Source organism: Petaurus breviceps, unplaced genomic scaffold (assembly GCF_028583685.1).
Source record: "Petaurus breviceps papuanus isolate PSGF00001 unplaced genomic scaffold, PetGlider_PUasm1.0 164, whole genome shotgun sequence".
NCBI classification, from domain to species: domain Eukaryota; kingdom Metazoa; phylum Chordata; class Mammalia; order Diprotodontia; family Petauridae; genus Petaurus; species Petaurus breviceps.
Window position 1 is genome coordinate 12,797,008 of NW_027185735.1, and position 15,449 is coordinate 12,812,456.

The window sequence follows — 15,449 nt, forward strand, 5'->3', positions numbered from 1 at the left end:
AAGGATTTTGAAAACCAAATAAGAGAAGTGGAAGAAAAACTGGGAAGAGAAATGAGAATGATGGATGCAAGAAAATCATGAAAAGAGAATCAACAACCTGACTGAAGAAAATAATACCTTAAAAATAGACTAACTCATATGGTGAAAGAGGTTCAAAAAGCCAATGAGGAGAAGAATGCCTTAAAAAGCCAAATTTGCCAGATGGAAAAAGAATCTCAAAAGCTCACTGAAGAGAATCATTCCTTCAGAATTAGATTGGAGCAAATGGAAGCTAATGAGTTTATGAGAAATCAAGATACTATTAAACAGATCCAAACAAAAGAAAGAATAGAAGGCAATGTAAAATATGTCATGGGAAAAACCACTGACCTAGAAAATAGATCCAGGAGAGATAATTTTAAAATTATTGGACTACCTGAAAGCCATGATCAAAAAAATAACCTAGAAATCATCCTTCAAAAATTCTCAAGGAAATTTGCTCTGATGTTTTAGAACCAGAGGGCAAAATAGAGTTGAAAGAATCCACCAATCACCTCCTGAAAAAGATCCCAAAAAGAAAATTCCTAGGAATATTACAGACAAGTTCCAGAGTTCCCAGATCAAGGACAAAATATTACAAGCAGCCAGGAAGAAATAATTTGAATATAGTGGAAACACAATCAGGATAACACAGGATCTGGCAGCTTCTACACTGAGGGATCGAAGAGGTAAAAGGAGCTGGGATTAAAACCAAGAATCACCTACCCAGAAAAACTGAATATCATGTTTCAGGGGAAAATATGGTCATTCAGTGGAACAGAGGACTTTCAAGCATTCTTGATGAAAAAACTAGAGTTGAACAGAAAATATAACATTCAGATATAAGAAGCAAGAGAAGCATGAGAAGGTAGATAAGGAAAAGAAATCACAAGGAACTTATCAAAGTTGAACTATTTATATTCCTACATGGAAAAACAATAATTCAGTATGAGAATAGTCGAAGGGAATATACATGTATATATATATATATATGTATACATACATATATATGTCTATATAGGATGGTATATGGGCAAATAAATACATATGTGAGTGTGTGTATATATGTGTACATAGATAAGAGGGTACAGGACCAATTGAATAGGAACAGATGATACTTAAAAGGTGAAATTGAGAGGTGAAAGAGGAATATAATGAGAGGAGATGGGGAGAGACAGAATGGGGTAAATTTTCATATAGAAGAGCCAAGGGAAAACTGTTACAATGGAGGGAAAGAACCGGAAGGCAAAAGGGAATGAGTCAACCTTATTCTCATTGAATTTGGCTTAGGGAGGGAATGACATACACACTAAATAGGGTATCTCACCCTACAGGAGAGTAGAGAGCAAGAAGATGAGAGGGGGGATGATGGAGGGGAGGGCAAGTTGGAGGGGAGGCAAGCTGGAAGTACGCACTTTTGAAAAGGGACAGGGTCAAAGTAGAGAAAAGAACAAGTGGGGGGCGGGATAGGATGGAGGGAAATATAGTTAGTCTTTCTCAATATATCCACTATGGAAATGTTTTGCATAGCTTCACATGTACAACCTATACTAAATTGCTTATCTTCCGAGTAATGGTGGGTGATGATGGAGGAAGGGGAAGAATCTGGAATTCAAAGTTTTAAAATCAAATATTTTTAAAAAATATACATAATATTATTTTTTTACATGCAACTGGGAAGTAAGATACACAGGCACTGGGGCACAGAGATCCATCTTGCCCTACTGGAAAGTTGGAGGGGGCATGGGGGAGAATATAGGAGAGAGCAGATTGGGGGAGGGGGTATTCAGTGGGATCCCTGTTTTGGGATGGTGGGTAGGGGAAAGATGGGGAGAAAATATGTAACAAAATCTTGTGGATATGAATGATGTAACTAAATTAAACATAAAAAAGAAAAAAAAAGAAAAAAGAAGCTTGTGAAGTTTAGACACTATGGGTGGCATACTGTATAGAAAAATGTTAACAGACCAATACAGAAAAAAATTTACTAATTTGAAAAAGATACAGATTCAGTAGGATTTGGGGGAGAAGGAAGGACCTAAAACTGGAACTTGTGAAACATTATTTGGAAGCAGAAGTATACCAAAATGAAAGTGAAACACTGAAGCAATACAAAGAGAGATGATTTCATTTCTAACTTGTGCGAGGACCAGTGGGATCATCAGAGTAAGGAACTGAAAAAAATTTTTTTTTTAAAAAGAAGTTAAAATGTAGTTGAATCAGCAGAATGCAGATTAAAATACAATAAAAATGTACAGAGATACTCATAACACTAGAAGAAAAACCTTAAAAAAGGTAAAGCAGAAACAATTAAAAGCACAACTAATCATTCAGTAGGCATTCACTAAGCCCAGACCTATGGTTCTAATTTCTGATTCCCCAAAAGCAAGAAGATAGAATTGGAACCTCATTTCTTTGACAGGGACCAACTTAAAGGTCCTCCTTATTATGCCAGCTATAGGTTTCTTCAATAAGTGCCAACTGAAAAGCAAAAAGAAAAATCAAGCCATGAACAACTCTGGCACCAGTGTTTTCTAGAATTCATAAAACCTGTGCCAGAAGAGCTTTCTCAGTCTCCTAGAAATGGCCAGGCAAATTAGAGACCAATGGCCCAGACTGACTCCTTAGATAAGGATGTAGCCTCTCCTTTCTTACCCAGTCAAGTCCAGCTATTACTACTTTGTCTTCTTCCCAGCTCAGGATAGAATACTTTGCTGTTCTATAAGACCAAACCCTGTTTCTGCCTACTGTGATCATTCCATGCATGCATCAGGAAATAATGGAGCAAAGGGGTCAAACTGATGTTGCTGCAATCCAAAATTAGTTAGTAAGCTATTTTCCTTTAACAGTCTAACTCAGCAACTCTAGAACTTTTTGATCTCAGGTTCCCTTTATACTCTGAAAAATTATTGAAGACCCAAACAACATTTGTTTATGTAGGTTATATCTATCTACTTTTTACCATATTAGAAATTAAAACATCTTAATATTATTATTAAAATAATTTTGTCCTCACAGACACTCTAAAAATGGTCTCAGACCAAAGAGGTCTGAATGTTCCACTGACTTATGAACAGAAGTAGTATTAATGGACTTGCCTCAGTTGCCAGGTACATAACATTGGGAAACTAACCAAGACAAAGAAAGCAGCCTATAAGATAGGTCCTTATGTTAACACTCAAGTAAATTTTATTCAAATAGCTAAGTGTTATAAATGTGAATATATTCTCATTTTCATACCTAATGTTTTCAGAATGGGTTGATACTAAAACAGACTCTATGATAGTTACAAAAAGATGGCTGAAAGGTTTTATACCATGTTTTGGTATACCACATCCAGTAATAGTGATTAAGAGCCTCATTTAACAGGCCAAGTGATGAAAGAAGCTTGTCAAGTTCTTAAGATGCATCAGCACTTTCTCTCTCCCTATCAACTTCAATCAGCAAGAGTTGTTTCAGTCTTGTCTGACTCTTCATAATCCAATTTGGGGTTTTCTTGGAAAGATACAGGAATAGTTTGCCATTTCCTTCTCTAGCTCATTTTTAAGGATGAAGAAACTAAGGCACTAATCAGCAGGAACATTTAAAATACCAACCACATCATAATGGTATGCTGAAAATTAAGGTGGCCAAGATATGTTCTGAAACTGGTCTAAAATGTTTACCTCTTGCTCTTCTGAGTATAAGATTCCCCTCAAACAGGAAAAATGGCTTTTATCAACTATGATTTTTTCATTTTTGGAAGCTTCCTCTAGTTAAGAGAGTTTGAAAAATCTGCTCTTAAATGCTTTTAAAAATTATGTCCCTTTCAGCATGGACTTCTTCTGCCTATCCTTGGTCAGATCCCAACTTCATCTTAAATGTCATTGTAGCTCCCTCACATTGTACATCAAGTACCAAAACTGCCCTTTCCAAAATTACCAACAATTTTGTCACCAAATGCAATGGCCTTTTCTCAATCCTCATTTATCCTCACCTCTCTGTTGCCTTTGACAGTGTCTATCATCCTCTTTTTCTTAATGCTTTCTTCTCTCCAGGATTCCATGACACTCCCCCTGCCTGTCTGACCACTTCTTCTCTGTGTCCTTTACAGGATCTTGAGCTAGGTCATGTCCACTAATGTTAGGGATCCCTCTAGTTTCTGTCCTGGGCCTTCTTTCTCTATATTATCGTGCTTGATGAATTAATCAACTCCCATAGATTGAATTATTATCACTTCTATGTGGGTCATCTACTTGTCCACCCCTAACTTCTCTCCCAATCTTCAGATTTACATCTTCAACTTTCATATTGAACATCTTGAATTAGAGGTCCCACAGACATCTTAAACTCAACATACCCCAAACAAAACTCATTATCCCCCCCGCCCCCACCTTCCCCTCTTCTTAACTTCCCTTCTACTGTCAAGAATATCACTACCCTATCAGTCACTACCAGGCTGGCAACCTGGGACTCATTCTGGAATCCTCATTCTCACTCCCTATATACAATTTGTAGCCAAATCCCACTGATTTTTACCTTCTTAATATCTCTCATATGTACCCCTTTTCCCCCCTGATATTGCCATCATGCTGTTGTAGATGCTCATCACCTCACACCTAATTATTACAACAGCCAGCTGATTGGTCTTCCTGCTCCAGTTTATTTTCCAGTCAGCTGTCAAACTGACCTTCCCAGAGATCTAACCATTCCCCATACCCACCCACTCATTCAATAAATTGCAGTGGCATCCTATCAGCTTCAGGATCAAATACAAAATTCTCCTTTTGTCATTTAAAGCTGTTTATAATCTGGACCTATCCTACCTTTCCAGTCTTCTTAAACCTTAAGCACCCACACATACTCTTGGATCTAGTGACACTGGTCTCCTTGTTGCATCTTGTATAATACACTCTATCTCCCTACTCCATGCACTTCCACTGGCTGTACCCCATGCCTGGAACTCTCTCTTTCCTCATCTTCACTTCCTAGCTTTCCTGGCTTCTTTCAAGGCTTTCTACAGAGAACCTTTCCCTATCCACCTTAATATTAGGGCCTTCCCTTTGCCCATTATCTTTTATCCTGGCTATATCTTGTTTATTTACAATGTCATTTCCATGACATGATCTTTGAGACCACATACTCTTGTCTGTTTTTGTATCCCCAGGGTTTAAAGAGTGCCTGACACATAGTAGCTGCTTAATAAATGTTTATTGGATTGACTGTTTTTTTTATGTAACCCAAGTAGAATACATTATTAAAGAAATGCCAGTCAGGACTACTTCCGTTTGATATCTATGTTGTCCTTCATAAAATGTTCTTCACATGGTCTGATCTTCCTAGAACTCTGAGCAAGCTCTTTTCTACTTTTAGCACTTAAAAAAAAATTGCGTTCTGCATTCTCTCAAATTGTACTACACTGATCCTTGAGTGGGGCCCATTCCTTTTATTTCGTTGGCTTATGCACACTGTTAAGAACTCAACCATTATTTGTTCAGTGAATTTCAGCAAAGCTTAATTAGGGAGAAAAAAATGAACCTTGCAAATATATAAGGTACAAAAGGAAAAATTCAACATTCAGCCTAAAAGGTGGTTTATGAAGCATTTAGTATTCTTCACATTCTTGAGGAAGGACTTTCCTATGGCCCATGACGCTTGTGAGGTGTTTACTGTTGGGCCGAGGTGCAGGCTGGAGTGGACAGAGTCTGGTCTGCAAGGCCCCTGCCCCAGTGACCCCGCAGTCCCGGGCAGCCCCTCCCTGCCTCGCTTAGAAGCCACCGCCCCCCGCCCCTCTTACCATCCCAGCACCAGGCCTGCGGTCACGACAAAGCAGGTGAAGACCAACGCGATATAAAAGACTGGTGAATACTCGTAGAGCATCACCAGAAACACAGCAGCCATCGGGTGAGCACGGCGAGGATCCCAGCCCTGACAGGCCCTGTCCAGCCCCGACCAGACTGAAACCCACTCGGGGATCCCGCTGACTATGGGAAGCCAGCGTAGACAAACCTGCTGGCTTCGCGCTCGCAGGGTGTTTTTTTGCATACGGAAACCAGCTAACCCAAGTACCTGAACCTGTTAACCAATCAGGACCTTGCATTAACCCACCTCCCGATAAAGAACTGATGGACACAATGGAGCACAAAGAGATGTATTTTTTTAAACATGGCTGCGATGTGGACTCATTTTGCTTGACCACACAGTTCTTATTTTTATAAGGTTGTTCTCCTTCCCCCCTTCTCTTGGCTTTTAATGGAGGGGTGGGGAAGATGGGAGAAGGGGGTTAGCAATAGCTGTGGGGGGAAACAGTCCCTGAAACAGCCTTTTTTTAAATGCACAGAAGAAAATAGGAGGTTCAAAAGGAAGCACAATCAGGACAGTATTGAATTTAAATTCAGGAAGAATTTATTATGCTTTTTTTTTTTTAAAGCAAGATGAATGAAATGGAGATTCACAGTTTCACAGAGAATACTCTAGTGTTTTGCTGTATGTACAATAATACTTTTTTTTAGCGTTTAAGTTCAAAATAAAACAAAATTTTAAAAGAATTTAGCCTTTTAAGAGATTAGGGTTGTATTTTTTTTTTTTAAGCAATTGGGGTTAAGTAACTTGCCCAAGGTTACACGGTTTGTTTGTTTGTTTGTTTTTTGTATGGGTGTTAAGTGTCTGAGGCCAAAACCGATCCTGGGGGACTCCGGGCCAGCGCTCTACTCATTAGGCCACCTATCCGCCCCAGAGATTAGGGTTGTATTAAAAGTTAGGGTGACAGTGCTGGTAACTTTAACTCTGCCCATGAAGAGAATTTGCTACTTCAGTGTGCTGCATAACCTACAGTATCAGAGACATGGCTACTGTAACTAATGTCTTTCTGATTTGGGCCCCAATTCTCCTGACTGGCTCTTGTAGAAACAAAATCACCTGTGTTAACCCCACCACTACCATTATGCATTCCACCTCCCCCATGCAGATTATGGTGAGAGAAACATAGACAAGAGATGGACAGAAAAAGAGAGAAAGTTCAGGGCAAGATCTCTACAGAGTTAAAGAAAAAAAAAAAAGGAAATATGCTCTCTATATGAGTTATACTTGTATTAGAACACTCAGTATAGACTCAGAATATCATTTTTTAGATTCCAATTGTCCTTTATATAGACCATTCTGATTCTGGGGAGTTTTCCTAATCTTAATAAGCTTCTGGCTATTGTTCAAAAGAATGAAGGCCTAGAGACTCAAAATATGTTCGAACACTAGGCTTTTATTTCCATCCACTGCGTAACTTTATGTACAACTTCGATTTTGCCTCTGTTTTCTCTACTATAAAGAACAATCCAGAAGAGGAAAGAAAGAACAAAGTGGTTAACAAGGAATTGAAACTCAAAATAAGTGAGGAGGTAAGCTACCTGTTTTCTACCATTCCATGACAAGGCCTGAATGAATTACATACTAGGGTTTCAAATGGTCCTTAATGATCTCTGAAAAATCAAGAATGAAAGATGCTTCAGGATTGTAGATGAGTGAATTGTTTTGATGCTCAAATAGGGAAGAAGACTGATTCTTCTAACTCTACATTATTGAATTTAACTTTGATTCTTACCCAAATTGTAGAAGACATTATTAAAGCCATGGTTTGTGAGCCCTTGGAAAGTCAAATAAATGATAAAGACTAAGTTAGCATAGGTTCATTAAGAACGGATAACAGGAAAAAATAGGTCATGTCAGATCACCTTCATTTCTTTTTTTAGTATGATTACCAGACTGATATTTTAGTGGAATTCAGTAGCTAGGATTCAGGACTGGATTTGAGAAAGGGATTTTACAAAATATTTCAAAATTACGAACAAAATCTTTGTGGGCAATGGGAAGAGATATGACTAAAATATGATACAGTCAGGCAAATTTAGAATAGATTGAATGGGAAGACTCAATATTAATCATTAATGGGTCAATGTCAATCTAGGAAGAGGTCTCATTAGAATGTTCTCATTATCTCTCCTTAACCTTGTTCTGCTTAACATTTTTTGTCAGTGACTTGGAAGGCTGTGGTAGAAAGGATAACTTGCCAAAGTCCCCCACAATGTAATTTAGGCTACTTTCCCCCGAAAAAGCAAAGAAAGCTATCCTGGTTGGTCTAGGAACTAAGGCTTTAACCTAAGGACATAAGAGATCAGCCCATAAAGAATTTGTAAGGTCATGAAACCCTGCTTTACTGAACTGATGCGTTTCTGTATATAAGGAGGTTCTAACCGGGGGGCCTGTATGGAGATGAGGGCCATATCTACCTGAGTTAGTGCCAAGCTAAGCTCTGACCACCAAGAACCTGGGGAAATTGCAGGAGAAATTCAAACAGCAATTTGATGAGTCATTGGAACAGTGACCAATAAGAACCTGTTCTAATATAGCCAATGCAGAATCCTGTTCCACCCCAAAGTTCCATAGTTTAGGGAGACTGCAGAGGACTTACTTTTGCAAAGCCTGTTAAATCACTCGGGAGGTCCTGAATGAGGCCAACCTTTTAAGTGACTAAGATGGATAGTTGCTAATGAAGATGAATTCCTTAAGAAGCTTGTTCTTCATTAGGGGTCTACAAGAGAAGGGATGAAATTTTTAAGAGATCAGTTTGGTGGACTGGATCTATACCACTCCAACATAGGCTTACCATGCCCTCAGGGACAATTAGATGCCACTTTTTGGGCAGAGCCATCTTTACTCATATGACAGGAGGCTTTAGCTATGGGTCTCTTCTGCCCATCATCACATAGGAGTGGACAAATCATCTGGTAATATTTAAGCAGAAAATCAAGACAATCACAGTGGCCTTGTGGACAATAATAGTTGCTGGTGTAAATGGCGCTCTGCAGGTGGAAGAAGGAAAGCTAGGTGTGCAGAGTGTGTTTTGGTTGTGGTTGCTGAAACAAGAGGTTAAGGAGGCAACTGAGGGCCAGACTATGGTGATACTGGTGAAACTGCACTATGATATTTGGCAGTGGAGCCCACAAATGTCCTTTGAACCTAACACAGCTAAGGTAAGAAACATCATGAGCTCTTCTATTTGTATAGGCCCTTTTGGTAACCTCTATAGCAATTACTGTGAGTAGCCTCAAAGTTGAAGTTCCTTAGAGTTGTCTGAGTCATTCCAGGATTTAGTATCAAATAATAAGTCCCTAGGTGTGTGTGAGAAAGATATTTCTTCACTAGTGATAAAGATGAAGAAGGCTGGAGCACTTCATTATACCAGTTCCCCTTGCAAAGTCTCTGTGTGTCCTGTTGAGGCAAGCAGGTAGCACATCATAAAACAGAGTGGATTAGAGGGAGATGAATAAAGATGACATGCCAACTGCAGAAGTTGTTTCTGACCTGGACAATGTGATGTATTAGGCAGCTCAAGTTGCAGATAAGTGGTTCAGAGTTTTTAATCTCACCACTGCTTCCCCCAATTATGCATCTAAGACTAGTCAGCAACAGGTCATTTTGACCTAGAAAGGAGTCCAACAGTCCTTTACTACTCTTTTTCTTGATGACCTGAAAACTTTCCATTATAATGCCATATTATAGGTGAGCAAAGACCTAAAAAAGGACTCCACTTTTGGAGAGCGATGGTGTGCATTACTATGTTGTTGACATAATGTTGGTCAAGCTGGATGAGCCCATGGTGACATAGGAGCTTAAAGTTTCATGACTGGTGTGTAAGAAAGCCTGAAGGGACACCTCAGGTAAGATTTTCATCTATATTAATTACTGGGTGGTAGCCATGAGTCTTGCCAAATGGTCTACGGTTTAGAAAAGATTGGAATGGATAACTCTTTTCCAGTCAAGACCAATGGAGGTTGCCAATGTCTTCCCCATTTAGCTGTTTGTGGGACATATCAGTACCTGAAATATATTATGCTCCCTTTTAAAACAAAATAGGATGATGTCCTTATGAGATTGGCAGAAGTTGGTGGAGTGGACCCATTGCCTTCCTGAATATAGGGACTATGGTATTCTGTTGTGTGAGGCAGGGATAATATGATCCCAAGGGTGAAATACTTCTGCCCAATGGGGTTCCTCATGCCAGAGTACCCCTTTATCCCAACTAGTCCTCTACTTGTTCCTAACTGGCAAACAGATCCTCTTTCCCACCTCAGGGCAAGAGATTTCCCTGCTAAACGGCTCTGTCATCATGCCTATGAGTATCAGAAGTGGATATTCTACCTCTTAGAAGCCACATTCATATCAAATCAAAGCAACTCTAGGTAGGGAGGGCTCTCTGGGCTAATTGTTTCTCAGATCCAGCTTTCAGGAAGACTTACCTAACTAGGATTGACTATTTTTGGACAGAATTCTAGTTAATCTTCTCTGATATTTCTTTATTCTGTCCCAGGCCTTGAGGTCCCTATCCACCCAAAGGGTCTCATATACCTTGGGGAAACAGCTCAGGTCCCCCTGATACAGGTGATTCTGTTCACCTGTATCCATCCTTTGAATACACATCTCCTTTCACCCGGAATGGTTCTAACAAATCCTTCCCAAAACAGGTTTGGGGATCAAGAGGTGGTATTGTTGGAAGGTGCCTTGCTTTCTTATATAGTTTCCTGATCACCTAAAAGGACAGCCCATAAGAAGTCAATGCCTCTTATACTTGACAGATATCCCATAACCATGTGAGTCACCATACCTGCCCATATATACATTTCTATACAAAGACAGTATCTGTTGAGATACTACCTTATCCCTAATGAACATCTTTTTAAAACTACCATCAAGTAAAAGTGAGTTTACTTTCATTTATTAACTATTAAATGAACAAGTGTAATATTTCATTCTAATCTCAAACCTAAACTATCAGATAGGTCTGATATACAATAAAGGCAAAAATGGCATGCTTGTCAACCTTATAGATGACAGAAAACTAGGAGGGATAGTTAACATGGTAGGCAACATACTCAAGACCCAAAAAGATCAAAGCAGGTCAGAAGGATGAACTAAATCTGATAATAACTGATGTTTATAAAGCACTTTATATATGTTATCTAGTTTAATCCCCAAAACAACCCTAAAGGTAAGTACCATAATTTACTATTTTACAGATGAGGAAACTGAGGCTTAGAGAAGTTAAATGATTTGTCCATGGTCATAGAGTTATTATGTTTCAGAGGTAGTGTTTAAAACCAGGTTTTTCTAACTTTAAAGTCTAACAATCTATCCAATATGTCTAATCTATCTCCACAGCACAATGAAAGTCAACAACTCAAAAACTTAACTGTACCAGTAAATTATGGGCGATGTGTGACTGGCCAACAATTCACCTGAAAAAGATAGCATTTTTGATGGATTGTAATATAACTCGATGAGTCAATGGTATGTGTGACATGGCGGTCAAAAAAGCTAATGTGATATTAAGTTGTACTAGCATAATTCTATTGTCCAGAATGATAGTGTTAAAAGCTCTGAAGTACTCTATTCTGGTGAGATCATATCTAGAATAATGTGCAGTTCTGGGTGCCACATTTTATGAAGTACGTTAATAAACTGTAGAATATCCAAAAGAAAAGGAACAAGAAATGAGGATACTGGAGGCCATGATATATGAGGATCAAAAGAACTAAGAATTTTAGCTGATAAAAACAAAGATAATCAAATTCAAATATATAAAAGGCTGCCATGGAAAGGAAAGATCAGATTTATTTTACTTGGTCCCAGAGAGCAGAAAGTGGAACAAAAGTGAAAAGTTACAGAGAGCCAGATTTTATTAGAAGAATACACTTCCTAAAAATGAGAACCAACTAAAAGTAGGAGAGGCTATTTCAAAGGATTGTGGGTTTTCTGCCAAGGGAGGTGAGGGGTGGGGAAGGTCTTCAAGTGGAGGATAAATGATTATTTGGTTGTTTTTATTTCTAAAGTAATTTTATTTTTCTCTGAAACCATAATTTCTTGCTGTTATCCCATTATCTCTGGGGAGTCCACTGGTTCATTTACCTTGATTATTATAATATTTAAGTGTGCTTTTTTTTGGGAGGTTTTACTCATTTTTTCTTCTCTTTTTAGAATCTTTTCTACTGAAATATTTGCATGTACACTGGGCTTTTATTGAGGCTTTTTTTTCTTTTCACTTTTTAGGCATGTTTGACTTTTCATCGTTTTTCCCTTCATTCATTCTTTGGTTTTCTTCCTCTCCCCACTTCTCCAGCAGCACAGACTATGGAGTCAAAGGACCTGGGGAGGGAGGGAGAGAGGGAGGGAGGGGAAAAAAGAGAGGGGAGAATGTATACAACCGTCCCTAGGTGGTTTCTGGTCCCATTTTTGTTATGCCCAAGGGGTCTAACATCTTTAGTCTGTGGGTCTTAGCATAGGGGACCTGGTACATTTTTAGGTCTGCCCAATTCCTTCTTAATGCTCTCCTTCTTTCCTTCCCATGACTGGGTAGAATCAGCAGCTGCTATTTATTGTGGAATGAAGGGGTTTGAGGTGGGGGGGGGGGTAGTCTTTATCCTCAATCTAGGCCCCAGCAACAAGGTAGAACATTTTTAGGCCACTAATTCCTTCTTCCCTTCCTCCTTTCCTTCCCTTGACTGGGCAGAGTCTGTGTTTTCTGCTTTCTGTGTAATGGTGGGAGGATCATATAAGCCTTCAGTCAGGATCATTACAGCTATAAAGCATCATCCTAAAACCAGACTGAGTCACAAGCTTGTGCTCACAATGGCAGGTAGAGTCATGGTACCATGAGAACTCTAGCTATTAAAGTTCTCCATTGTTAATTCATGAGTTCTTTACATTGTTCAGGATGGGGAGTGGGGAGTTGTCATCATGTGAAATAAACTGTAATGAGTCTACTTCTGTCAAATAATTCCTTTGTTTTGCGGTTGGCAAAAAAAAGTAGTAGAACACTCCACAGCTATTCGTACATTAACTAGATGACACCCGTAAAGGATATTATATTATATTGTATTCATAAAATCTCAGAATTGGAAAGGACTTTAGGGGATCATTCTAATATAACCTTTAGCAACATATGAATAGTACAGGCTGGACTACCTGATCTTTGAGTTCCCTTTTAAGTCTTTAAAATCATTTGAAGGACAAGATTAACAATAAAAAATCTTTTGTTTGGACTTATTACAGGTTGTTCAACAGTGGAAAACCTCTTAGGTAAACATGTTTCCCAGTTTTGTCTCAATGTCAAAATCTTATCACAGAACAAAATTATCTTGGAATTTACATCTCTCTTAGAATTATATCATTTTAATGTGTGCATCGGAGACACTTCATTAAAGGTCAGTCCTTAGAGCTATGTGCATTTTACTCAGTTAAATGCTTTTTAAACATCAATAAATAAGTTAATTTCTTATATTCCATATGCCTTTCATGTCAACTGTGAGTCTATAAAGATGTGGTCAGCTATGAAAGCTGACTTTTTTCTTCTAATTATCAAGGATACCTCCAATATAAGGATAAGATACTCTCAAAGATTTTTTTTTAAAGATTAGAAAAGTAAGCATATGAGCAAGAGTACCTGATGCCTTCTATCTTAAGCTTCCCCTACTTTGAGAGATCTTGAAAAATCTTCCCTTAATTAAAATTGTGCCCTTTCCAGCTTGGATTTCTTCTCTCTGTAAGGTAGTCAGGTCCAGTCACCCTTTCCAACTTCATCTCAAGGGACACTGTAACTCGCTCACATTGTACACCAAGAAATACACTCCAAACGTGATCATTCTTTTATGTAACCAATTAAAACACATTGTTAAAGAGATGCCAGTGAGGACCTGTTTGATATCTCTAGGCCTTCTAGTTTCAACATAAAAATGTTATATGATCTTATTTTCCTAGAATTCCCTGCAAACTCTTTCCCACTTTCAGCGCTTTTACATTTTCATTTGTGTTCTGCATTCTCTTTCAAACTAGAATGCATTGATATTTGAGAGGCCCACATGTTTTCTTTCTTATGTGCACTGTTAAGAACTTAATCATTATCTGTTCAATGAATTTCAGCAAAGCTTACTTAGGAAAAAAAAAAGGAAACTTCCAGATAAATAAGGGACAAAAAGAAAAATTCACTATTCACCCCAAAGAGTAAGTTTATGAAGCACTTCGAAATACGAATTATTGTTTCACATTCCTGGGGAAGGACGTGGGATCCTATGGCCCATGACGGCTATGGGGTATTTATCTGTCGGGCCGGGGGCAGGTCAGAGTGGCCTCCCCACGGGCCTCAGGGCCGCATCCCGCATCTCCTCCCGCGGTCATCCCCTCCCCGGGGACCACGGCGTCCCACCGCGCCCGGCCTAGAAGCCGGCTCCCCCCTCACCCCAAGCCCCTTACCATCCCAGCACCAGGCCGGTGGTCACAATAAAGCAGGTGAAGACCACGGCGATGTAAAAGAGAGGTGAATACTCGTAGAGCATCACCAGAAACACAGCAGCCATCGGGTAAACTCGGCCAGGATCCCAGCCCTGACCCGACTGAAGTATCCGGAAATCCTGTTGACTACGGAAAGCCAGCGTGGACAAACCTGACGGCTTCGCGCTCTCCCGGTGTTGTTGACTAAAGTGACACCCCGGAATCGGAATACCTCGAGTCTGGGAACCAATCAGAACATTGATTGCGTGAGAGGCCCGCCTCTTTTGCCTTAGTGAGTGATAGGGTGGAGGTAACCTTAAACGTAATGCGGCAGTTAAGAAGAGGAGAGATGTCTAGGGAACATTATGAGTTCCGTTTTGTATATGTTGATTTAAAGATTGTCTACAGGACATCCAGCTTCAGATGGGAGACTGAAAGTCAGCAGAGAGATTAGAGATGGACAAGTAGATCTGAGAATTATCAGCTTAGAGATGATCATTGAATTTATGGAAGCTGATAAGATCACCAGGTGAAATAGTATAATGGGAAAAGAGAAGAGGACCCTGGACAGGGCCCCGAGGGACACGCAGCGGGTAAAACCGAGAAGAAAACACAAGGGAGACTAAAAGTAGTTAGATAGGTAGAAGAACTAGGAGAGAGTAGTGTCACAAAAAACTAAAGGCTAGAGGATGGTGGACATTGTCACAGGTTGCAGGGAGGTTGAGAAGAATGAGAATTAGACTGGGCAATTAAGAGATCATTAATAATTTTGGAGAGAGCAGTTTTGGTTGAATAATGAGGTCAGAAGCCAGACTGTAGTGAGTGAAAGAAAAGGAAATAGTGGCACCTATTATTGTAAATGGCTTTCTTAAGGAATTTAGCCACAAAATGCAGGAGAGACATGGGAAAAAAAACTAGCAGGGTGGGGTGGATCAAATGAGGGGTTTTTTTGAGAATAGAAGAGACACAGGAATGTTTATAGGCAGTAGGAAAGCAGACAAGGAAAGATTGAAGGTAGGTGAGTGTGAGAATGATAGGGAGGCAGTCTGCTGGATGAGATGGGGTGAAATAAGGGTTTTGCATTGGCAAGGAGAAAGGCCACTTCATTACATAAGACCAAAATGAAGGAAGAAATAGTG

The 15,449-nt window shown here is 39.4% G+C and overlaps 1 protein-coding gene across 4 annotated transcripts in view; it reads right to left on the minus strand.

Moving 5' to 3' along the window:
* Positions 1–14,512, minus strand: part of CGRRF1 (cell growth regulator with ring finger domain 1) — a 57,219-nt gene extending 42,707 nt beyond the window's left edge. For 2 of the 4 annotated variants that reach the window (XR_011167236.1, XM_069082340.1), the window contains exon 1: positions 5,795–6,057. Coding sequence is in view for 2 of the 4 variants with exons in the window: in XM_069082340.1 (XP_068938441.1) it covers positions 5,795–6,042 (248 nt within the window). In the remaining 2 variants the exon portion in view is untranslated. Of the gene's footprint in view, positions 1–5,794; positions 6,058–8,458; positions 8,579–14,292 lie in introns of those variants that run through there. The other 2 variants (XM_069082342.1, XM_069082341.1) reach the window with 2 other exon arrangements.
* Between the last annotated feature and the right edge of the window lie 937 nt (positions 14,513–15,449).